The sequence below is a fragment of the Cyprinus carpio genome, chromosome B13 (assembly GCF_018340385.1).
Source record: "Cyprinus carpio isolate SPL01 chromosome B13, ASM1834038v1, whole genome shotgun sequence".
Classification (NCBI taxonomy): Eukaryota; Metazoa; Chordata; class Actinopteri; order Cypriniformes; family Cyprinidae; genus Cyprinus; species Cyprinus carpio.
The window spans coordinates 29675097-29702270 of NC_056609.1; the positions used below are offsets into that span (position 1 = coordinate 29675097).

General features: G+C 33.9%; 1 protein-coding gene across 1 annotated transcript; it reads right to left on the minus strand.

Moving 5' to 3' along the window:
* Positions 1 to 26962, minus strand: mypn (myopalladin). Its single transcript, XM_042737597.1, is given in 22 exon segments — positions 1 to 1374; positions 2419 to 2552; positions 2705 to 2870; positions 4194 to 4401; positions 5598 to 5724; positions 7589 to 7665; positions 7747 to 7896; positions 8592 to 8813; positions 11470 to 11547; positions 12784 to 12925; positions 14318 to 15757; positions 15852 to 16653; positions 16747 to 16863; positions 16961 to 16984; positions 17154 to 17295; positions 17977 to 17995; positions 17997 to 18043; positions 18125 to 18545; positions 18640 to 18685; positions 18788 to 18963; positions 23633 to 24490; positions 26433 to 26962. Coding segments are annotated over 21 exon segments (5571 nt in total). The 5' UTR covers positions 24487 to 24490; positions 26433 to 26962; the 3' UTR covers positions 1 to 1195.
* Positions 26963 to 27174: the final 212 nt, after the last annotated feature.

A 27174-nucleotide genomic window follows, 5' to 3' on the forward strand; every position in this document is an offset into this window, starting at 1 on the left:
TTTGAATAAATATAACTTTATTTCCAAGAAAAACAACTATTGTACATTTTCACAAGGTAGGTTTTTGCATTTATTTATTCTAATGACTTTATAACAATACACTGGCTTTGTAAACTTCCACAACAACTTATAATATCCAATATAATATTTAATATATAATCTTATTAATATAAGATTGTCATATTGCTCTACAGAGAATTACCCGAAACAGCAATATTCATTATATAAACAAGACAAAATAATTTTTTTCCTTCCACATGCAGCGTAAGAGAATTTAGACAAAACAAATTTTTCCCATTCTTGCATCATTCTTTATTAAACAGATTAGAAATTAGATATTAAATAGATTAGCAATAGATTTGATCGGTTTCACCAGTGCAAAGGCTTCATTTAGGATCAGATGACAGTGTGACAATTGCAAAGAATCGAAATCTCTAAATCTCACTGATCTAAATCTCGCTTTCTAAAGCTTTCATGCTTTCTTTATTATACTGAAACATGAAACAATAACAGAAGTTCATGTGTTGAATAGATTTGTTGAACAAAACCAGATGAAGCTCACATTCGCAGCTGGTAATGCAACAGACACACAGTCAAATAAAAAGACCAGATTGAAATGCTAAGGGCACAACAGCCAAAAAAATTACAACAAACTGACGAGAACAAAATTGCATAATGCCTCAAATGGCACAAATTTCATCATAATTAAAGGAAAAAATCATGTGCAAATAAAATTAAATGCAGTGAGGAAATCAACCTGTTCAGATGCTTATCTAAATACAGTTCACCCAAAAACTTAAAATTTGCTAAAAATGTGCTCACCCTCTGGTCATCCAAGATTACTTGTGGACTATTGTGATGTTTTTATCAGCTGTTTGGACTCTCATTCTGACGGCACCCATTCACTGCAGAGCATCCATTGCTGAGACACTGATGCAATGCTACATTTCTACAAACCTGATGAAGAAACAGACTCATCTACATCTTGGATGATCTGAGGATGAGCACATTTTTAGCCCATTGTCATATTTGGCTGAACTCTTCCTTTAAATGATAGGCCCACGTCAAGACACATACAACTACAAATGAGTGCAGAAACATTAGATCCTTGTTTGCTTTTAGATTGTAACTCCAACTGCTCAACACAATGTGTTGTCTTTAAATCATCTGTGCACCATCATGAACCTGCGAGCATCTACAGCTCCTCACTTTCTAGCCTTCGCTCTGGTTGCGAGGCAGAGAATATGACGGGGCCGTTCTCACTCATGGAAAATGCTGACTTTATATCCAGACCCTGTCCAGTGAGAGCAGCGTATCGACTCCCGCTGAGCTGCGTTTTCTTCATCGGTGCATGAATGTGCTGATACCACTGAGCTGCAGAAAACAACATGTTTGGACATAACTGTTCAATTAAGAACATCTTTTGCATTTGGTTTGCATGCTATTTATTTATTTGTAGTCACATAGTTGACACAACTGCACATTTAAGCATCTTTCTGGGTTAAATGTAATACAGTTGTACAATACAATAAATATATAAATGTATATTTAGGTGCTTTAACTGGTTACAATTTCTTTAAAAAAAAAGTTTATCTTTATTAATCAACTTTTTGCAGTTCACTTCACTAGTACCTACAGTATGACAAAAGAACTAATCAAGACACAAATGATTAAATTAAATTAATTAGATAATCACATTAATAATAAGATTAATTAATATTAGAAAAAAATCCTTAAAATAAATTACATTTAAAATTGTTTTGGATAGAGTGTAATATAGAAAAAATATATATAAAATGTAAGGATAAAAAATATTAAAAATTCTTAAAATAATAAATTAAAATAGTCATAGATAAAGAATAACAAGTTAGTTTAATTTATTCTAATTATTAGAGAAATTTCTTAAAATAATTACAAAAATGAGTTTAAAATAATTTTAGATTTTAGAGTATAACATAGTAGTTTAATTCAGTTTATCATTATTAGAAATATAAATATATTCAGAAACATTACATTTTAAATATTTTAGATGGTGTATAATATAGTAGTTTAATTCTAATATTATTAGAATAATTTCTGAAAATAATTAGAATAATGTTTAATCATTAGAAAAAATCTAAAACGTTTAAAAAAAATAGTATACTATATTAGATTAACTGCATTTGAAATGATCAGAATTTTTTCTTAAAATAATTAGAAAAATGACATTTAAAATATTTTTAGATGGCGTATTAATGTAGTAGTTTAATTTAGATTTTCATTTATTTCTGACCAGCTAACAAAAGTACTGTACCCTGTGTTTGAAGTCATTGCAGGAGAATAACTGAAATTGTGGCTAAAATGCTTTACATCTTAACTTTTTCTTAACTTTATTAATATATATAGTGGTAAAAATATTAAGAAAAGTAACTGACTCACCATATATGTCTAGTCTTGCTGTGCATGATATGATGCCTGCTTCATTTTTTGCAGAGACGGTGTACCAGCCAGCATCTTCCTTTCTAGTCGGTTGAATCAGCAGACAAACATAACCTGTCGTGTCCTGATGCATGCTGGGATGACAAAGACACATGTTCTTTTAATTCATTCTCTGTGTGGTATACTGCATTTATGTTCTGATACTGTGAGTAAAAAGCAGAGGCTGGGAAACCGTGCTCAAGCAGCTGAAGGGAGTTGCTGCTGTAGCTCCTGGTCCAGGACTCACCTGACTCTGTCCTTCGAGTGAGGGATTGTGTCATTGTCTTTCTTCCAGTAGATGAGCGGCTGTGGCATTCCCACGACTCTGCACTCCAGACGCACCGGGGTGCCCTCGGCGATGCCCATGTTCTGCAGCTTTTCCACAAAATACGGCGGCTGCTTCAGCTCCTTTTCTGCGTGTGTTCATTTAACAGGAAAAAGAGGGTCAAGTATTTGTGTGTTATTAAGCTGTTGCATGTTATTACGTCAGAAGTGCAAGATATAAACGTGCAATTCTGGCTGCTTTTCTAAGAATTGCAAGATGCAAAGTCTGAGAGAAAAATAAGGTTGACTATTTTATTACAATCGCAAGTTTATAACTCACAATACTGACTTTATAACTCGTAATTGTGATTTAATAAATCAACAAGTCGAAATGACATAAAAAAAAAAACAATCTGAGACAAGAAGTCAAAATTATGGCATAAAGTCATAATTTTTATATTTTTAGATTGTCAATTTTGACTTGATTTACATTTTGTCATAATTATAATTTATCGTACAGTTATAATGTTTTATCAGACGTTAAGATGTTAAAAATGGTATAAGTATGAGATATGCTAAAATTATGAAAATGACATGAAAAGTCATAATAGTTAAATAAAAAGTTAGAATTATGAGATGTGATAATTTTGACAAAAACATTCAATTATGGCATAAAATAAAAATAATAAATATAAAAGTCATACTTGTGAGAAAAACCAAATCTAGCATGCATCGAAATTATGACATAAAAGGTTGAAATTGATGTACAAGGCTGAATTTATGAGTCAAAAATGAGTTAGTATGGAATTACAAAATTATTGAGTTACTTAAAATTGATATCAAGTCAATATTATGAGATAAAGTCATCATAAGATGAATTATGATATGCTAAATAATAAAGAATTTGTATTGTCATAATTATGATATAATAATATCATATTATGATTTATCTGACAAGTATGTGATATGCCAAAATTATGACATGAAAAGTCATAACTATTAGATAAAAAGTTAGGTCATAATTTTGACAAAAAAAATAAAAAATCAATTACGGCATAAAATAAAAATAATAAATATAATAGTCATAATTGTGAGAAAATTTTATACATTGAAATGATTACATACCAAGTCATATTTATGACATAAAAGTTTGAAATTGATGTACAAGGCTGAATTTATGATAGTCAAAAATGAGTTAGTACGGAATTACAAAATTATTGAGTTACTTAAAATTGATATCAAGTCAATATTATGAGATAAAGTCATCATAAGATAAATTATGATATGCTCAATCATAAAGAATTTTTATTGTCATAATTATGGCTTTTCATCTCATAATGACTTAGTATGCCATAATTTCGATGAATATGAATTTCTATCTCATAAAGTCATAATTGTGATTTACCAATACACATTTTTTTCCTTCTGTGGCAGAAATGGGTTTTCTAGTATTTTAATGTTCCGGCTCTTACCCACTACTCTGAGCTCGAGGCAGAATGAACTCTGTCCCGCTTTATTTGAGGCGATGCAGGTGTATGTCCCGTCATCAGCTTGAGTCAGAGGGTCAATGACCAGAGAGTGGATCCCGTTTTCTCTCACGAGCATTCGGTGACTGAGGTCTGGATAAATGGGCTTCCCGTTGAGAAGCCACATGATCTCAGGATGAGGTAACCCACTCACCTAAACAGCAGAGCATGAAGACTGCATTAAAAACAAGGCAAAACATGCTACATGTTATTCATCATTGCACTGGATAACAGACAGCTGCCCCAAAAAGTACTTGGACACTTCAGTGACTTCTCAAGCATTTTGTAATAAAACAGTTTAAATAGTTTTAAATGATACTACGGAATACAAAGCCACTTAAACTGACTTCCATTATTAGGTTTCTTAAAGTACATTTAAAAAGTGCACTTTGTGAATATGTCAAATTAGTAAAAGTGTATTGTAAATCCGTGTTATCATAGTAAACTAAAACTGAAACTAATATTAAAACCATGAAATAAATAAATTGTTGCTTGAAATTAAATGGATGTAAACTGAAATAAAATAAACAATGTTATTTTCTTTTCATCTAGTTGCCAAGGCAACATCTCTCTTTACATCATTTTAATTTACTGTAGTTCAACTTGATGTACTAAAATCAAGGATCTAAAATGGAAATAAAATTTTATAAAAAGTATATGGACATATATAGGGGGAAAAAACAACAAAATCACTAAAACATTTTTATTAAAATGAAAATGCAAAACGGAAAACTAAAAACTAATTTAAAATATTAATTAAAAACTATAATAGTGCCTCAATGACACTGTTGTAAATCAATCATTGTTTTAAATACATGACATACAAGTTTTATAGTATATTTTGAGTTTATCGTAAATCTCTGTCAGTATATTCAGCAGTACACTGAAGTAATTATGGAAAAAATGTACTTAAAGATTTATTTAAGTCCTGCTCTCTACCTTCTTAAGTTAAAATAATTGCATTTAACATAAATTTAAACTTTAATACATTTTCATTTAATTGCAATTAACATGCAACAGAGTCCAAAAAATTACATTCAGTTTGCACTTGAGTATATTCATTTAAAGTATTTTCTTTAAGTAAGAACCCGTTTTAAAAGTATGGCAAAGTGTACTTCTTTTGTATATTTAGGGCCAGATTTACTAAACAGGGCAAATTAGTGCTAGAGCGCAATTCTATAAGAGTGCCGATGGGAAAATAAAATACTATGGAAGTTACTATTGGTGCTCATCAATTGTTCAGATCCTGTTAGTAAATCTGGCCCTAGGTCTGCTGGGACTCCTAATGCAATGATGTTCAGACATTTTTAAGCGCTCAGATCTGTTTTGGGATTGGAATATCTCCAGTACCTTGCAGTCTAACCTACAGAGGCGTCCCTCATGAGAGGACATGTCTCCCGGAGCCTGCAGGAAGTGCGGACGAAAGAAGCGCTCTTGAGCCGGCTCGCCCTCCACTTCCTGTACACGCGCTCGGACTCTGGGAAGATAAACGTTGAGTGATCACAGAACTATTACCAGAGATGCAAACAGGTAAAGGAGAGAAAAGGTGAGAACATTACGCGGATCGGGGACATACGCGCCACACAGAAGCTCTTTTAAAGGTATTTGCTTTACATACTCATTTCTAGTTACTTTAAGTTTATATATATATATATATATATATATATATATATATATATTATATATATATATATATATATATATATATATATTATATATGTCAATGTGATTAATCTTGATTATCGCATCCAAAATAAACGTTTTTGTTTGCATGATATATGTGTGTGCACTGTGTATGTTTATTATGTATATATAAATACACACACATGCATGTATATATTTCAGAAAAATATGTTATGTTTATATTAAAACATTATATGTATATATTTAACATGTTTATTTATAATATAAATTATATAAATATAAATAAATATAGATATGTAAATATTTTCAAAAATATATACTGTATGTGTGTGTATTTATATATACATAATTAATATACATAGTGCACACAAATATATTATTATGCAAACAAAAACGTTTATTTTGGATGCGATTAATCACGATTAATCAATTGACAGCACTGATATATAAATATATACAGTACAGGTCAAAAGTTTGGAAACATTACTATTTTTAATGTTTTTGAAAGAAGTTTCTTCTGCTCATCAAGCCTGCATTTATTTGATCAAAAATACAGAAAAAACAGTAATATTTTGAAATATTATTACAACTTAAAATAATAGTTTTCTATTTGAATATACTTTTAAAAAATAATTTATTCCTGTGATGCAAAGCTGAATTTTCAGCATCATTACTCCAGCCTTCAGTGTCACATGAAACATCCAGTCTATCACATGATCATTTAGAAATCATTCTAATATTCTGATTTATTATGAGTGTTGGAAACAGTTCTGCTGTCTAATATATTTGATGAATAAAATGGTTAAAAAGAACTGCATTTATTCAAAATAAAAAAAAATTCTAATAATATATATTCTAATAATATATTTTCTTTACTATCACTTTTTATCAATGTAACACATCCTTGCTGAATAAAAGTATTGATTTTATTTAAAAAAAAGAAGAAAGAAAAAAAAATTTACTGACCCCAAATTACTGACCAGTAGTGTATATTGTTATTACAAAATATTTATAATTTAAAAACATAGCTTCTTTTTTTTTTTTTTTTTTTTTTTTACTGATTATTCTTTTTTTGTTTTTTTTTTCCTTCTTTTTTTTTATTCATCAAAGTATCCTAAAAAAGTATCACATGTTCTGAAAAAATATTAAGCAGCAGAACTGTTTTCAACTTTGATAATGAATCATCATATTTAGAATGATTTCTAAAGGATCATGTGATAATGATCCTAAAAATTCAGCTTTGCATCACAGAAATAAATGATAATTTAAAGTAGAATAAATTTAAAAACAATTATTTTAAATTGTAATAATATTTCACAATATTAAATTTTTTTTTTCTGTATTTTTGATCAAATAAATGCAGGCTTGATGAGCAGAAGAAACTTCTTTCAAAAACATTAAAAATAGTAATGTTTCCAAACTTTTGACCTGTACTGTATATACTTATATGTCCAAATCTGTAATATTTCACACACACAAAAAAAACATTAACATCTTATTGCAACATTTTACAAAAATCAAGATTGAATATATTTGGTTCAAATCACATGTTATGAAAGATGAAGTGCTATACAGGCTATTTAAGACAAAATTGGTTGATTAGACAGCAATGGTGAGCTAAAATGCTACAGTAAATGTTTGCTCTCTCTTGCAACTGCGGAAGAACTGTATGAAAACTGAGCATTGATCCGACTCACCTCTGCGAGTGAACCACGGGACGGTTTCGCACGGGACCCGTTTGGACAATCAAATGGCCAGAGCAACTTATTCTGCCCTGTGAACATAAAAACAGGCTTGACTTTCATTTCTGCTGTACATTCATGATGATTTTCTCCAGAATGTTTGCTGTAGTTACCTGTGGATTCGCTGCCATGACTGTATAATTGCCATCATCGTCACTTGTGATGGCTTCTATGTGTAATGAACACGTCCCATCACCCTCTCTGATCTTCTTATAGTGCCCGTTCCTCTTCAAAATCTGCTTTCCATCCTTAAACCAGTAAACCTGTGTGAAAAGTACAAAATAAAAGTCCATCAGCAAGTAGTTTGGACTGCATATTTATGCATCTGTTATACTTAAAGATTGAAATTAATATAAACTGTCCAGAAAACTAATTATTTAGAAAATAGTAATGATTAATTATTAATCTACAAGCTTTAGATTAATTATTTTTTTAGCTACATAAAAGAAATTAGTACTTTTATCCATTAAGGAAGACGTATTAAATTGATAAAAAGTGAGAGTAAATGCATTTTTAATGGTACAAAAAAAGTTCTGTTTCAAAAAAATGTTCTTTTGAACTTTCTAAAACAAAATGTAGCACAGTTTGCACAAAAATATCGGGCAGCACAACTGTTTTCAACATTTATAATAATCAGAAATGTTTTTTAAATCAACATATTAGAATGATTTCTGAAGATCATGTGACACTGAAGACTGCAGTAATGATGCTGAAAATACAGCTTTGATCACAGAAATAAATTGCATTTTACAATTTACATTTGTAAAAATATATTCATTTTATTGTATTATTATTTTTATTTTTTTGATCAAATAAATTCAGCCTTGGTGAGCAGAAGAGACTTCTTTCAAAAACATTTTTAAAAAATCTTACCGACCCCAAACTTAAAGAGAACACATTCAAAGTGTTATTTTCTGAGCATGCATTACAGGAACATCACAGGCTGTCAAAAACTCACTTTAGGAACTGGAATTCCCACAACTTTACAGGTAAATGTGACTGGAATCCCTTCCACAGCCCTGAAGTTCTTCAGTTTCTTGTCGAAGATGGGTGCGATACATTTTCCGGAGGGAATTTCATCGTGCTGAACTTCATCATCCGACTCTTCAACTGGAGTTCTTTCCAAGCGAAACTCAATCTCACTCATTAGCCTCTGCTCAAAGTTTGACACCTTGTATTCCTGCAAAACACATCATCACATCGAATGAACTTATGACCTGAAATCATTCATGAATGTGTCCCATATTAACTACTTTTTCCAGGTTCTGTGGAAACACTGCCTACAGTTGCTACCTAAATGTTAACATTTCCAGAACAGGCGCATAATTTTAACAACCAAACTGATCATAGTAATGTCTAAAAATAACAATAAACAAACAAACAAAGAGATATCTGATAAATGACAAGGCTAATCAGTGGTCAGGTTATTTTCAACAATCAGTGTGAACTTGTATATTTGCATGACACATTTTACAATATATAAACCAATTAAAATAAGAAGCGGGCTTTGTGGAGATAATATGAAACGGTTACATATAACCTATATGAAAATAATAGCGACTTTTTATCTCACAACACATTTTTTTTGCAATTCTAATAAAAAAGTCAGAATTGTAAGATTTGAGCTCAGAATTCTGACGGGAAAAACAGAATTGCGAGATTTGAACTCGTCTTTTTTTATCCTGTGGCAAAAACAATTGCTATGTAAACTCAGAATTCAGAAAAAGAATTATGAAATTTAAACTCAGAATTCTGAGAATAAAAGTAAAAATTGTAAGATTTAAACAAAGAATTCAGAGGGAAAAAGCCAGAATTGTGAGATTTAAACATAATTCCAATAAAAAAATTTAGAATTGCAAGATTTAAACTCAGAATTCTAATAAAAAAGTCAAAATTGTGAGATTTAAACTCAGAATTCTAATAAAAAAGTCAAAATTGTGAGATTTAAACTCAGAATTCTAATAAAAATTCAGACTTGCAAGATTTAAACTCAGAATTCTAATTAAAAATTCAGAATTGCAAGATTTAAACTCAGAATTCTAATAAAAAAATCAGAATTAAGAGATTTAAGTTCAGAATTCTGACGGGATGAACAGAATTGTGAAATTTAAACTCAGAATTATGAGATAAAAGTCAAATTTAGTGGGTTTTTTTTCATCCTGTGGCAAAAACAAAAAAAGCAGAATTGCTATGTTAACTCAGAATTCAGAAAAAATAATTGTGAAATTAAAACTCAGAATTCTGAGAAAAAAAGTAAAATATTGTCAGATTTAAACAAAGAATTCAGAGGCGAAAAGTCAGAATTGTGAGATTTAAGCTCAGAATTCTAATAAAAAAAAGACAGAATTGAAAGATTTAAACTCAGATTTTTGAGAATTTTTTTTTAAAAAATGTAAGATTTAAACGAAGAATTCAGAGAGAAAAGGCCAGAATGGCAAGATTTAAACTAAATTGTGAGACAAAAAAAAAAAAAAAAAAAAATCACACTTATCATTTTCTTTAACTCATGGCTAAAACAAATAAAGTTACATATTGCTCAGACTTCTGAATTTCTGAAAATTGTGAGATACAAGTTTGGAATTCTGAGAAAAAAAGTCAGAATTGTGAGATAAAAATCACAAATGTTTTTATATGTTTCATATGTTCTGGGGGTTAAAAACAAAGGATGAAAAATTGTCATATATAACAAAATTATAAATGTTTTTGGTGCAAGAATAAATAAATACACAGATAAAAATAAAAACTAGGTTACTAAATAGCTATGATATGAACCCTTTAACACACCTTCCCATTTTAAAAGTACCTATCAGTATCTCAAGAGGCCTGTCCGGTAACAGCTCGCCTTTAGTTCTGGATGTCCGCCAACATGTCTGAATGCAGTCACCTCTATTTATAATACAGAAGAGCCCTGTTCATTCCTGTCTCTGTCTAGTCTCTCAAGCCCAGCGCTCATGTTTACTCACAGATATCGTTTGCATTCAGACTTCATTCACATAGACACTGAACTGAACTGTGATTGCAATGAAAACACAACAACCCAAACTGCAGATGGTCTCATGTAGTGCTCATGGCATTATTGTTTGTGTTTGAGATATCAATTGAACACTGATATTAATATTCTCATGTAGTTAGTATAGCATTAAATTAAACTCAAGTTGCTCGTGCATAATCTTTTGTGATAGAATTTTAGTTAGAGTATTAGTTACAATTTACAAGGACGCAGCTATATTTTTAATATTTGTTAAATGATTCTGATTTTTTGTAAAAATTTGCATATTTGAAAATAATTATGGCCTTAAACATTCATACAATTAATTTTACATAGCATAATGGTAACACTTTACAGTATACAGTCCCATTGGTTAACATTATTTAATGCAATAACTAACAATAAGGACGACATTTGTTACCATTAATCTAATATTCTTATATGTCATATCTAATTTATCTCTATACTAATCTAATTTATTATATATAATATTTTAAACGTTACTTAATAACACTACAACTGTTTATTTTTAGCTCACCTCAGCTCATAATATTAAGACATACATTAAATTAACTAAAATTATCAAATTATTTTCCATGGTTAATGTTAACTGATACAGTTAACTAATGTAAACAAATGTAACCTTATTGTAAAGCGTTCGTGAAATGTACTGCATCTTCCTTTTAAAGATAGTTATCCATGCAGTTTCATTAGTGGAAAAAAGCCACAGCTTTATATTAGCTCAGGATCATCTTGTTTCTTGTTTGAATGAAAATCTATTCTTATATTATGAAACTAATGCACTTCAGAACAAAGCACTGCTTGCAATGGAGAAAAGTCCTTGTACCTTGTCATAGTTAATGACAGTTGCGGTGGGAATGTTTGGTCCGAGCGGTCGGCTCACTTCCCCCCCATAACTCTGCTTCTATGGAGGACAGGATGAATGACGATGATGATGTAAACACAAACACTAGTCACACATCAAGACAAATGTGTGATAAATAGTGTTTTTATCATGATATTACACTCCAGTGTGTAAAAGTGTTAATATGGTGCATAACGCAGACGGATATTTGACACATGAAACGTATTAGAATGTGAAAACACTGAAACTGATTATTAAATGGGAAGGTCGTCATTGATGCAAAGCCACTGAATGATGCATGGAGATTTACAGACCACAAACAGAAATAAAAAACAAAAGGTTTCATTTATAAATGACAGCCAGCAATACATTGAAATTGAAAGTATTAAATGTAATGAAGCCCTCAATCAATAATACATACATTTAAACTCAACATGAAAAACCTGAACATGAAACAACCTGATGTGAAGCTGAGGAGGATATAGGGTTAATTTCATGTTGACATTAAACAAAGCATTTAATTTAAGTCCAATCTGAATTATTTTAGAGACTTTTACAGAACACCTATGAAATATAAATATAAATTGAAAATGCAAATGCTAATAAAAAGTAAGTAAAATTGCAAGCATGCACTTAATCAAATGCATTGTATATGAATAAATGGTGCCATGCAGGAATTACACATATATACCTATATAGATAATTATAGAATTATATGCATGCATATCTATCTGTAATTCCCGCATGGCATCTTTTTTGCTAATAAAATAAGAAAAAGTGTCTCAGCACGTGATATAGTTTTGCATTTGGTGCAAGCCAACCAAGAGTTAGATTCAGCCTTCAATTTCAACATCAAAAAGTAGCTTGAAAAACTATTAAGCACAAGAGATAAAAAAGAACATGTTTTTGCTAATAGAAGGCCTAGCTATTTTGTCTCAAAGGGTAGCAGCAATTTATTTTAGAGTACAGACTGATCAAGCTGTGGTACCCAGAACATGTTATTTAGGGGGATATTTTTCTTCCCTATTCCTTCTCCATCAGTTTATGTTTTGTGTAAGCCCACACAAACTTAACTACTATGAACCAAGATTAAACCTTCTGTAATAGTGTCTCACATAAAGAAACCCGTAACTCAAAGTAAGATGATCAGAAACAGCAAAAACTTTCTTCTGTGAATAAGATGAGCAATTTTACATAACTGAATTGTCTCTCAATCCTGCAAAACCATGGCCTAGGCCTATTATTTGTACTATACACAACAAAACCCATCTTTGTAATATTTATGACACCACATACCTGCTGTCCAAAATGGAGCTGTTCATCTTTAAATCGCAGTATCTTCTCAATATCTTGTAACAGTGTTTCCTTGCTCTCGCGGATGTCATCATCAGACATGAGTCTGGAACCTCTTTGATTCTTCTTTAGTGCACCTTGAGGTCTGAACATGAAGTAACACAATGAGACTGAGGTAAGGCATTAAAATATTATACAAATACATGCATATATATATATATTTAAAACAGCCCTAAAAAGACCATAGTGTCATTACATGAACTAGTCAGTCTAGTCACAATGATTAACAATGATTAAGTGCCATCTTAGATTAGGCTTCAAATATCTGGAATATAGTGCACAAGTCATATAGACCACTTTTATGGTATTTTATGGTACTTTGCATCCTTTCTGAAGCTTGAGATCTCTAGTTCACATTCGTTGTATTGAAAAAAAAAAAACCCCAGGATATTCCAGAAAAATCCCTTTAAAGGGGTCATAGCATGAGAAATCAAATTTGCCTTGATCCTTGGCATATAAGAGGTCTTTACCATTAAAACATCCTGCAAGTTTCATAGACCCTATGTTCTCCTCATTATAAACAAACCATTTATTTAATCAAGCTCCAAAAACGGCTCATTTTGGATCTGAGGGGCAAGGTGATGTCACCTAGGCCCCAGTTATTTGCATAAACACTGCCTCCAGAGCAAGACATTGACGAAATAGTCATCTTCTCACCATAGGCTCCGCCCACTGGTGTTCAGACGCTTAACAGCTTAACGGACACTTGTCACGCTGAATGGGAGTGTCACTTCATGTCAAAAGCAAATAGAAATGACAATCACTGCCGCTGTCTTGTCTACACTGGATACAGTACACAGATGCACGTTCACTTTCTGACACAGTCCACGCACTCGTGTTGGTCTTCAACAGGACAAATGGAGTGAAAGAACGTTCGCTTTGACGCGTTTTGTTTAATCAGCTCATTCACGTCTTTATATCAGATATCAGAAGGATCCCAGCATAAGGAACAAGGAGCATTTTTTTTGTAAACGAGGCGCAGTGTCATGGAGAGTTCACAAAGAAACATTTGTTGAAAGATGAAGCGGTGCTAGATCTGACTGCAGCTGCATCAAAAAACATAAGTAAATGATTTCATAGTGCTTTGTCTGGAAATTACTGTTTTTTCCACATATTTATTAGTTTTCTTTTTTTGTGCAAAAACTTTGTTAACATAAGTAAACTCAAGGAACCTATTAAAAAAATTAATGTCATCACGACCCCTTCAAGAGAATCTTGATCTTGATCTTCAAACCATATTATGATATAACAATATTATAATGCAGAGGTCTTCAACCCTACTCCTGGGGACCCACTGTCCTGTACAGTTTATTTCCAACCTGCTTCAGCACACCCATTTTCACGCTACCCTGAAGAACTTGATTACTTTCAGGTGTGGTTGATTAGGGTTGGAGCTAAACTCTGCAGGAGAGTGGATACCCAAGAGCAGGGATGAGAACCTCTGTTATAATGAAATGTTGTGTTTGTGTTTGCTTACCCAGGTGGGGCACTCTTAGGCAGGCCCATGGCATTGGTCAGAGGAGATGTAGGAAGTGAAGGAAGGACTGAACTAAGGAAGGCCACTGGATTTTGGATGGGGCTGGGGGTGGAGCTGCTAGACGTTGGTGAAGAAGCTTGTGGGGGTGACTGAGTTCTAAAAGAAAACAGTGAATTCACCATCCCGGGAGGCAGCAGAGGTGGTGAGGACACATATGGTGGGCTGCTTGGACACTCCAGAACTCTTGTTGGGAACTTTCTTGGGGACGGAGATAACTGGTTGACGGGCGATGTGAGTTCCCGTGTTGACTTCGGGAATATCTGTGCAGCTAATTCATGGAGCATTGGAACAGGAGACTCAGTTGGGGAAGGACTCCTGATAGGAGAGAGCGTCTGGGCTGCGATGAACTCCTTCGGCCTTGTGTAGGTGAAGCTCTGGGTAGAGATCGGAATAATCCCTGGAAGTGGAGGCTGGGTGTCAATCAACAGGGGTGGAGACATTGGACTTGGGATAGGTGCAGGTTGATTTCTCACTAGATGTGGTGAGGTGATTTTACTCAGGGGTGGATAAGACACACCCTGAGAATGTGTGTATTGTGGAGCCATGCTGGAGTGAGAATTTGTGGTGGTGTTTAACTTTGGTGCTGTGTTGTTCACCACTGATGCATTAGGTGACATCAGTGCCTGTGTTCTGGCAACACCCGTGTCACTAAAGGGAACAGAGTATATCTGCAAGGTTGGATTCATGTTTATTTGTGAAATATGAGTGGAAGGTGTAATGGGTGAAACATTGGCCACATGGTTGGGGTTTGGTTGAGTGGTTGGAGCCGTGATAAGTTGAGGAAAATGTGCAGAAGGCCCCAAATTTATAGGCATAGGGATGTTGGGAGGTCCTCCTGGTTGAGTTATTGGGATTGTTGGGATCACACTTGGCATAGAGGTAACTGGAGCCACACTGGGTGAGATTGGCCCCGAATTCAGCTGAGGAGGAGTGGGCACCACATTTGTTTGGGTTAGTAGGTTAGAGGGAACTATACCCGGTGGAACAGTACTTAAAGTAGTAGGAACCAAATTTTGTTGAGGTATTGGAGGGTGGTTGTGTAAGGTTGTGGCTGATGGAGTAAGTTGGGGCAAGGGCATGGAATTGGTTAAAGGCATGCTCAATTGCGATACAGGTACAGCTTTTAATATGGGAGCAGGTGCTGTAGGAAGTAGAGGGACAGATGCAGGGATCGGCAGTGGAATTGGAGCAGAGTTCATTATAAGAGGATGTGGTTGGGGTTGGGATGGAATTGGATTTGCAGGAGGGTGAGTTGGCTTGACAGGTGGTGGCTCACAACTTGTCCTGTCTAAATGTGGCGAATCTTGGCTTGGGGAGGTGTTTTCCTGCCGCTGTTCTAAAAGCACCTGGTTGTGGAGGATCTGAAGCTGCACTTGGTCTCTAAGATAAGACAAAAGAAGGGGAAAACAAGCATGTTTTCTACTTCAGATTTTACTCTCAAGTTGTCTTGCAACACTCTGAAGTTGGTACTTACAATTTTGGTTTAGCCAGCACTGGTGGTGGTTCTTTAGATGACATTTCTCTCTCTTCCTCGTCTTCATCTTCCGGGAGTTTAAAGGTTACACGGAGGCCGACCCGGGAACTAGAGCGGGATTCATTGTGATTCCCTAACACACCCTCAGGTCTTGTCTTGAGGCAAGAAGTTGGGGGATCTGGTAGGGGTTTAACAGTTGGTCGCTCTTGATGGTTACTGCAGTTTACTGGTGGGAAACTAGTAACAGAAGGGCTGGGGGTTGGTTTTGAACCATTTGGTAATGGTTCTACCCAGGCATTAGAGCTCATAGTGATGCTGGATGTTGATCCGTTTGGTGGACTTTGGGTCACTTCTTTGGAAGGCATAAAACCAGACCCTCCTGAATCAAAGTGTGTTGTGCTAGAGCTGAGAGGCTTATGGTTTGAGTCTAAGTTCAGTGAAGAAGAACTGAAGCTGAGTGGGTCTAGCTGAGGTAAACTAGTCCTTAAAGTATCTGAGCTGTATTTTCCAATGCTGAGAGGGTTTAGACTAGGTAGGCTAGTGGTGAGATCATGGCGAAGGGTACTAGGATTTAGGGAATCTGAGCGAGGTGTTCCAGAGTCCTGAAGGTCGGAATTCTTAAATCCAGATCTCAAAGGGTCAAGGCAAATCATACTTGAGTGAAGCTTGTTGTTTAAAAGAGGAACATCTGGTTTACGCTTTAAAGTTGTTGACATCAGTTCTGTTGCCAGAGCCTTTTGAAGGGAGGATTCCACTGTTAAAGTGCTTGTTGTTTTAGGGTTGGTGCTGTTATTATTGTGTCCTATCGATGCAGACAAAATATTGCTCAAAATTAGACAGTCTTAAGCAGTCTTAAGCTGATCCAATAATAGATTCCTCAACAGTAAAACATTACCTTTTACTCTCAATACTGCAGTACTGGAAACTGTGCCATATTTATTGCTGGCTATACAAGTAAATGTTCCAGAATCCTCTGGAAAGACCTCCGCAATAACCAAAGTACATATCTCCTCTGATGTCCACACCAAACAGAGAAATGGTACAATGTTAGGTGGTTAGAGTCATGAAATAATTACCTTGGCAAAGCAGGGGTAATCAAATCCACCTACCAGATTCAGCCATGGATCTTGGTTCTGGGATGAAAAAAACAGAATGTGTGGATTGTCAGATAACTATTTTAAGAAGAAAGAGTCAAGCACTGTAAACTTTTCTTTCAAGTTACAAGTTGAAATATTTTCATCAGTTTTCAAGGATGGATCCAACCACATATCTAAATGCACTGCGCACTAAAATTATACATACTCTTCTGAAGGATTCTGAAGTCTGGGGAATCTTCAATAAGTGTTCCCTCCCGGTACCAGTCCACTTTAGGGGAGGGAATGCCTTTTACTCTGCACTCGAGAACTATCAACTGGCTCTCTACAGCCAGGACATCCTGGAGGTTCTACAGCAAAAGAGACAATAGTGTACAATGACAATGGAATGGAAAACCTGTAAAACTAGGTTTATTTATTCTGAAAATAATAACTATTGCCATGATGTTTTTTGGATAGCTGCCAGGGCATTGCTACTGCATACACTGTCCGGAAAAAAAAACAGCTTGTCACTTAGGCAGTACCCACAATGCCTGTACCCCTAATGGGTGCATAATAGTACCCTAGAATAGTAATATGTACCCTTAAGGTAGTAATATGTACTTTTATGTTCCTAACATGCACCCTTTAGGTACAAAGGTGTCCCTTTGAGGGTACTGCCCCAGTGTCAAGCTGTTGTACCAGGTACAATTTTTGCACATTTTTTTCTGAGAGTGAACAATGCATTTTATGCATTTTAAAGGGTGATCTGTGGGGTTGATAGTGCATTGCTAGGTGGTTTCCTACTGGCCAAAGTCAAACTGGGACACCACCAAGGCTTTATGATATTTCTAAACATAGCTTGCAGTGGATTTGCCGGTTTTGTGGTAAATCTGACTGCATACCATGGATTTGGTACAGGCATGTATGCAAAAGTTTAAAACACATCAAAATATTATAACACGTATATGTTTTTTCTCCATGCATTAATTTATACTTCAATGGCGCTCAGTGCCAAGATTTAGAAGCTGTGTTTGCTGTGTTTGCTTTACTTTTTTAAAAACAGGTGATGGGATTTTGGTCGTTGTTTTGAAGTTTTGTAGTTCTGCCATTTAGATTCTGAAAACAAAACATATGGAATATAAGAAAAACATGCATGAGTGAAAAAACAAAACTGCAGATTTGGTGTGTTTTTCATACCTCAGAAATGCTCTGTTGAGATGTTAACAGTACTTCGGAGATACTTTGGCTGGATGGAGGTGATGGTGGTGATGGTGGGGCAGTTGTCAGTGGAGGAATAGGTGGAGTGGGCTCCACCTCAGATATTGGCATTGATGGTTCTAGTACAGGTATGGTTGGTTCTACTACAAATATGGTTGGTTCTACGTCAGATATGGTTGGTTCTAGTACAGGTATTTCAGAGCTGACAACTTGGAGTTCTGTATCTTCCTGCTTAGAGGTTGGGTCAGCAATCAGCTCATTCGGTGGCACTGCTTCTGTGTCAGAAGGTGCTGATGGTTCAGCAAAGGTGGTTGTTATAGTTGGTGTGGTGTCTTCAGCAGGGGTGTTGGGTTCTGCCAAGACCACAGCAGGTTTGAGCGGAGCAGATCTTTCATGAAGTCTGGAAATAAAGATGTGTGCATGTGATTTCAACCTCTAGGGGTTCAAAAGGTATTGCAGATACAGATTTCATAATGGAAAATATACAAACTCACTCTGCTTGAAAATGTTTTTCTTCGTCAGAATCTGACGAAGATGCTCCTAATAGAAAATGAAAATACACAAACTTAATTTTAGACTGCAGCTGCAATCACTTAGTGAATGTTTATATCATATTAAATAGTCCATAAGTAATTTACTTACCCTCAATGTAGATTTCTGCTGAGGTGGAGTCTGTGCCATAAAAGTTGGAGGCAAAACACGAGTATCTGCCTGTGTCTTCTTCAAACGCCTCTGCTATGATCAGAGTGTGGCGCTCACCATTAGCGATGATCTGAATATCAGGACTGTTTTCCAACTCTTTACCCTCACAAAACCACCTGGAAAACACAATCAGAATGTTACATTCTGGACAGGGATCACATCTACAAGTACATCCGCAATACAATAAATTTATGAATGAAAATGTAAAACATGCATACAAATCATGTCTGAATGCATCAGGTTTTAATTTGACCTCAGTTGAAAATCCAATGAATGTACATTCAGTTGTATACTGACATTAACAGACTAAAACAAACGTTTCAGCCCAGGTCATTTGCAACACAAATACAATGCATATTTACTTAAATGCATATTTAATCAATCATTTTAAAATTTTAAGTGTGCTAGTGACTCTAAATGAATACCTTTGAACACCACTTGCGTTCACAGAGTTTATTAATTCAAGAATTTGAATACTTTTTTGATTTTTGATTTATTTTTACTTTTTTATGTTTTTTTTTTGTTTTTGATAGTGTGAATGTTGTAAGTGTAAAACAAAAAACAAAAAAGTTAAATTGCAATATATCTCAAAATAGCTGAATATCATCTAGATTTTCAGTCTATCACTATCACAATATGCAAACAAATTAAATGTGTTGCTTTGTTGAAGTGTGTTTTGTTAATGTCAAAAATACAGGTCGCAAATATCTCTATTAACAAAAATAAAGAATAAATGTACATTTTTAGGGAAGAATCTCTTGAAAAACTAGTTGATTAGAAAAAAAGCTATTTACTTTCAAATTTTCAAATAAACAATTTTCATTGTATTTACTCTACTGATTTCTTTAGTCATTTAATGGCAAAAATCAGTTAATTGACTAAAGTTAAAAGATATTAAGCTGTTGAGGTAAGGCTGAAGCAATTTACTAATGAAGTTTTTTTTTTGCACATATCACTTTGTGTTAAACAAAATATTCAAAACCATTTCAATGCATCTCACAAATCAACCAAAATCAGTCCTCTTTATCAAACACATCAGCAAAATAAGAACCACATCACAACACAAGACAAAGTACAACAGCATTCATTCAGTAATGAATCAAGCGGCTTAAATCATATTCTTGAATCCACAAATATAACTTTACCACAGCCTTACCTAGAAGACCATACGACTGCACGTATTTCGCTTTAACTGCTGTTTCCTAATATTCCCTCGCTGAAATTTAAAGCGCTTCTGAAGAGATGAGTTGTGGTTCATTCCATGGCTGAAATGTATTGGGTTTGATCCATGAGCCAGTGAGGATCATTTCTAATGAGTAAGACTCTACTTTGAAAGCCTGAGCTGTGGGGGAAAGACATCCAGAGCTAGATCTGCACCTGTTCAGGCTATTTTCCCTCTTGACTCACCCACGGCACAGGAACCCCTGTTAAAACTGGACGGCAGCATCCCTGACCGACACGCATGAGCTAAACATAGAGTGGCCTCTCATATAATCACCAACACAACCAACACTGCTAATAGATCTGTCAGACATTTAGCAGGCATTTGCCTTGAACAGAGAAACACTTGACATTTTTAGTTGCAACAACTAAAATGTGTTTGTCTTTTTTTGTGTTTTTTTAACATTTACTTATTTAGAACTTAAAAATTACGTTTTGAGATTTTGGAAAATCTACTATTGTACAAAGACAAATTATCAAGTTAAATGCTTCTAGAAAGCATTGGGCATGTCATTTATGTACTGTACAGATGGTCAGATGAGCGTTCTCAAATGGTGCTGTAAGTAAAATGTTAAAAAGTGAAGTAAGTTTGGGTCACTGGAGGGATGATCTAATGTTTCTGACATCACAGTCTCTCGGTCATCTGAGAACAGCTGTCCAAACACATCACCTGTCTCACAGACACGCTCAGAAAAGCACGGGTTTCCTTGACCTGTCAGTGTGGGAAGTTTGTATTGAGTAATGTTACACTAACCTTTCATCAAGGACACACTGATAAACATAAAGGAAAATTCCTGTGTTTTATTAATTTATATATAATTCATTATATATTACCATTACAGGTGTCTAAATAGCTTGAACAATGGTTTTGTTATGTTAACACTGTTAACATATATGTTTCAGATTTTACTAGATATCTTTATGCTAACAGAAAATGCATTAATTTATGTTTACTATGTAATAGGTTATTAAATGCAAAACTGTTAAATGCATGATCAGTTTATATAAAGTTTTTAAATAACATTTAATGCAAGATCAATTTATAAAAATGTATGAATTGCAAAAATGTTAAATGCATGATCAGTGCATACAATGTTATTAAATCCAAAAACTTTAAATATATGACCATTTTACATGAAGTTATTAAATACAACAAAAGTTGAATGCAAGATCAGTTTATACAAAGTCATTAATTAAAAATAATTATTGTAGAAATACTGTAGAAATATTAAAATATTAAAAATTAAACTAAAATAAAAATAAAAGCAAATTCAAAATATGAATAAATATTATAATGCTAACTACTACTACCCCCCCTTTAAAAAATAAAATTAAAAATACTGTAGAAATATTAAAATAAAATAATAAAATAAAAAAGCTAATTCAAAATATTAATAAATACTATAATGGTATATAAATTATTTTTTTTAATAAGGAAATGATATTCATTTGTGCGGTTTATTTCATGAATTAGGACAGAAAGACATTCATTGTGCCCAAGTAAACACTGCTACAATATACACTAATAATATACACTATAATAAATAATATACACTACACTATAAATAATAATATACAATACAATAAAACTATAATCATATCTGCACTAATTGCACAATGATATGCAAAGCACTGCACCCATTTAATATCTTGTTTACTCTTCTACTCTTTGGCTAACTGTGCTCTACTGAAGATGTAGGACGATCATTTCGACTGCATTCTCATAGCATCATATTTCCGATGTAGCAAAATTAGAATGGCTGAGTTTAGACTAGATATTATACGGTCAGATTTCACAAGACGTCTTTGTGCTCGCAGGCAATGCTTGAAAAAGTAGATTTTTAGCATGCATTAGCTAGCAAAAACTGTTGTCATGATGCTACCGTGTTACAGATCCCTTGTGAAAAAGTATCACACTTTTTTACTAATTGTACTTGTACTGTATCACTTAAAAAGTATTTGTTATGGAAGTAATAAATACGTATTATGGAAATTATATACTTTAAAACAATATCCTTAAGTGCAAAATGAATGTAATGTTTTTGGATGCTTTATTGCATGTTAACTGCAATTAAATGAAAACATATTCTACTTCAAATTTATATCAAATGCAAATATTTAAACTTAAAGGGATAGTTCACCCAAAAATAAAAAAAAATGATTTACTCACCTTCATGTTGTTGCAAACTTTTTTCTCTCTATACTATGGAAGTCAAAGGTTACCTTCAACTGTTTCATTATCAACACTCTTCAAAATAACTTCTTTTGCATTTGAGATATCAATGAAACTCATACCGGTTTGAAGCAACATAAGGTGAGTAAATGATGACACAATTTTTAATTTTTTGGTGAACTATCCCCAAGAGAGCCACTTCTATTGTCTTTAAAATATGGTTACAGTGTACTGCTGAATACTGCCAAATATTAATGATAAATGCCATTTCTATTGTACAAATTAGCACATTTAAAATGTATTAACTTTAAATATTAATTACAATTAGTTACAATTATAATTAAGTACATGTGCTTTAGTCAGTCAGCACATCAAAACAAGTGCATTTTTTTTAAAAAGTACAACAAAAGATTTTTAAAAGTTACAATGTACTTTAAAATATAATTTGCACTTTTTAAGTGTACTTAATTCTGTTAAGAAACAGTCGTGAAAGTGTCTCTCTTTTTAAGAATGCTTTTACTTAGGGATGCATGATATATCTGCCACCATATCGTTATCGGCCGATAAATGAAGTTGTGAATCGGTATCGGCCCGATAAGAAAATTTGGCCGATATCTTAAAGGCGATAAATAATGCATTATTTCCTCCAAAAACACTTGACTTGGGATGATTTGTTTGCATTATTTATGCATTATTTTATTTATTTGTAAGACTTTTTAATGATAAAATTTGGTAATGGGAGAGTAAAACTATTTTTAAAATGTACACCGTTCAAACCAGGCTGCTTATGTTGAAGTGTTTGGGATGTGGCTTTTAATGATGAGATCTTTTTTGTAATCAGGCTCTCAAAAAGTATATAAAAATTTGGATATAGATTTATCTGACAACATATCGGTTATCGGCTTTCAAAAAAAAAAAAAAAAAAATATCGGTTATCGGTATCGGACAAAATTTTCATATCAGTGCATCCCTACTTTTACTTCATTAATATTATATTATCTGCAAGTAAAGTTGGTTAAAAATGCATTTAAGATGCATTTAAGATGCATGTGCAATTAAATGCACAAGGAGTGTTGTCAAAGCGTTGTTATTTACACCAAAAAATATTTTTTAAAGTTGTAAATAATACAAAGATTACTGGAATACATTTTACAAAAAAAACCCCGGTCATTCTTTAAAAAAAAAATGTTTTAAATCAATGCATTACTTGCAATCGCTGTTTAATGATTTGTGATATTTACTTGCAAATTCTTATAAAAAAAAAATTGTGCGTGTGTAGTTGCTAAAGTTTCTGACTATTTCATGCATTTACTAGTTGGCTGCTTTCTGTATGTGCAACAACAATAATAATGCACTAATCACGTGCTTTAATAAAAGCGGTTCAAACTCACCGAACTTCAGGAGCAGGCAGTCCTCTGACGATACAATCCAGCTGCACTTTACTGCCCTCAGAAACCTCCCTGCTTTTGAGTTTCTGTATGAAGTGTGGAGGTTCACACACGGGTTCCTCCGAGCTCTCCGGCTGAATCAGAGCCGGCTCCTCCGTGACTCCACTCTTCTCCATCGGCTCCTCCATCTGTTGGTTGAGCAAAATAGGTCTTTCTCGATCTTCTGCATTTATGGAGTACGAAGTGCCATCGAGTTGGGTTTTGTTCTGGCATCGGCTCCGGTGGGTTTTGCGAGGCCGAATTCGCTTGGAGCTGCTGGCTTTAAACAGAGACGAAAGCTCTTCTATGAAATCAGCTGCTTTGTTGAGGAACTCCTTCTTGGATTGGGTCTCCAAGCCGTATGGAGCGTTTCTCTGAGGTCTTTTGAAATCCGCCGCAGGTTCCCTCGCACTCCTGATCGCATTATCTTGGATGGGAGACTGGACTGTGTGTTTTTCTGAAATGACCTCTGTTTGTGGAGTGGGTTTGTTGGAAGGAACATTAGAGTGGCTCACTGGTGGATGTGTGTCAGATCTCTCCTCACGTTCTCGAGGATCACTGCTGAACGCTTTGCAGGCCAGATCCACGCTCTTGTCCAGTTCCTCCTGGCTCAGGAAGGCAGACAGGTCTGGGAACTGTGGCTCCGCTTTCCCACCGGAGTCGTCTGCTTTCTCCTTGAGCGTCCCGTAGATCAGCCGGCGAGGGGAGTCTATGCAGCTGGGTTCGCCGTGTCTGTGATGAGCTCGGGCCTCGGCCAGGTAACTCTCACGCAGAAGCTGTGATAAAGACGTGGGCTGATCCATGCTGTTCTCCTGCATGCTGCTGGACACAAAAACACAAAGATTCAGAACACTGAGACAATAATAATCACCTACTGTGGCGAAACAAGGGACATTTTGATGTTTTATAATGCTTTCTGCTAACCCACTGTCATTTCTAATTATCTAAAAGAGTAGAGTAGCTTTCTGCAAATTAGTCTTATGTTTCTGTATATGTATCATGCCTACTTTTAGAAAGTCATTTAGTTTACATGAATACATAACTCAAAATATATCTGATTTCAAATTGATATTGAGTTTATACTGTAATCAGAGATGAGATGCTATATTATTTGTTCTTATATGTATCTTATATATTATATGTATAAATACACCCCCTCAAACACCCTTTTAACTGGACTTTTAATAATAATTTTTAACAAGATTGCACTCACAAGAAGCAGTTTCCAGGCGATTTTAGAGCAGAACACAACTAGATAAAGTCATATAATCACTATAATATTTCTGACATTTCCAGGTCTTATGCATATATATATATATCTATATATATATATATATATATATATGCATATATATATATATATATATAAATAACTTAAGCATTCCAAAAAAAAGTATAAAAACGTATAAAGCGAATTTCATTAAAACTATAAACATGCAGTTTTTATAATCAGAACACATTTGGAACAATGAATATCTTTGTTATTTTTGGTATCTAGATATGGATTTTTAATAATTATTTCTAACAAAATTGCACTCACAAAGAGCAATTAATAAAAATTGGGAGTAATTTCACAGATTCACTTGATTTTATTCATTCAGGCCTGGAAATAAAAATGATAACATTTCTTGATATTTCAAAGTTTTCTACAGAACAAAAAGCAATAAAAAAAAATTGGAAAGCAAATGCCATTTTCATTAAATGTACAAAAATGCATTTACACTTCTGAAGTTGTAAAACTGTAACTAAAATTCAAATCATAATAACAGTGTTACTTGAAATAAAATAAACATTAACTGAAATAAAATAAAATATTAAGAAAATGTATTTCAGCTAGTTGCCAAGGCAACATTTTTTATTTTAATTTCATTTCACTTCCTATACTAAAATAAATAAAACTGAAATAAAAGTTGATAAAAAACTATACAGACATATAAAAAATAAAAAATACACAACAAAAACACTAAAACTTTCACTAAAATTAAATGAAAAATATAAAAACTGATTCAAAATGTTAATAAAAACTATAATAGTATTCCAATAATGCAAAAATAACACTGGTACATTTTACAAGAAAATATTAATTCAGTCTTTCTACTACTACTAAAAACAAAAATCTAATTTACTGTAATTCATTGTTTCTTTGCAATTAATTGTGAAATTTACTAGCAATTTTAATTGAAATCCTACACCCTTTTTTATCAGTGCACATTTAAAGCATTTTATTCCGATAATTCAGAGTTTTTTGTGCCACAACAAACAACTCTTTTCATATTTAGAGCCTAATATCAACACATTTTAATCTTCCTAGCAAAATCTGAGAAAGGCTTTGACCATTGGCCCTCTGTTGTTATTGAATCCAGAAAGAGGATACGCTGCAGATGCTCCTGACACTCAAATCAGAGCAATTAACCGCAGCAGCCATGCCCTTCCATCAGACCTGCGCAGACAGCTGTTATGTGCATTAAACACACTCCAGCCCCCCGTCACTGCTAATTATAGCACAGCTCACTTTACATGAGCACTATAAAAAATATTACTCATAACAAGAACTTTTGCAAAAGCACAAGCTATTCTACGAGTCAATGCATGTTTATGATTTACTATTTCTAGAACTGTTATGACATGCCAAACTAAAATAGAAACCAGACAAACATATACATAGCTGGATGCAATTTTACTCCATAGTTAAGCATGTTAAAAAGTGAGTGCATTGCATGCATATAATAACAGCATTAAGTCATTAGACAACAAGGAGCTTTACCTTTGACTTGTGTGAATGTCCACAATGTCTTGATCTACTGCATTTGCTTAGAAACCACTTAATTCCAGCTTTCCAGAGCTGGCCTGAGCGCGGCTGCCACAGCTTTCTCCCAGTCTTCAGCAAAGTTAACCTTGAGTTTACAGCAGCAAGGCAGTGACCAGTAAAGCAGAAACATGTGTCAGTGTGTCGGTGGCAGGTTATTTGAGGGAGGTGGAGGGTTTGAAGCGTGTGCCAGGGAGCGATCGCTCCTCATTGGCCGGTGAGAATGCTGTGAGGAGAAGGGTGACACCTTTGTGAAGCACCTATGACAGTCTGGAGGACACAGAAGCAGTGCATGATGGGTGATAAAGGAATAGTTCACCCACAAATTAACATTTGCAGGAAATGCACTCACGCTCAGGTCATCCAAGATGTAGACGAGTGTGTTTCTTCATCAGATTTGGAGAAATGTTCTTTAGGATGATTTAGACACACTTCCTATTCCAGGAAGATTCGTAACATTTTCTGTTGATTGGAGATTCTTAATTATTGCCCCGGCGGTGGAAACAGGGGTTTTCACTGCTCTAGCTCTTTACTGAACCCTCGTGCGCTCCTCATTTGGGAGTCACACTCATGGTCTTCACAATCAAAAGTGAACGGACACCTGAAATGTAACTTTTTTTCTTCAGTGAAATCAATCTAATATATTTTTGTTCAATAATATTTTGTATTCTGAGAATTTTATGGTACTTATTAATATTTA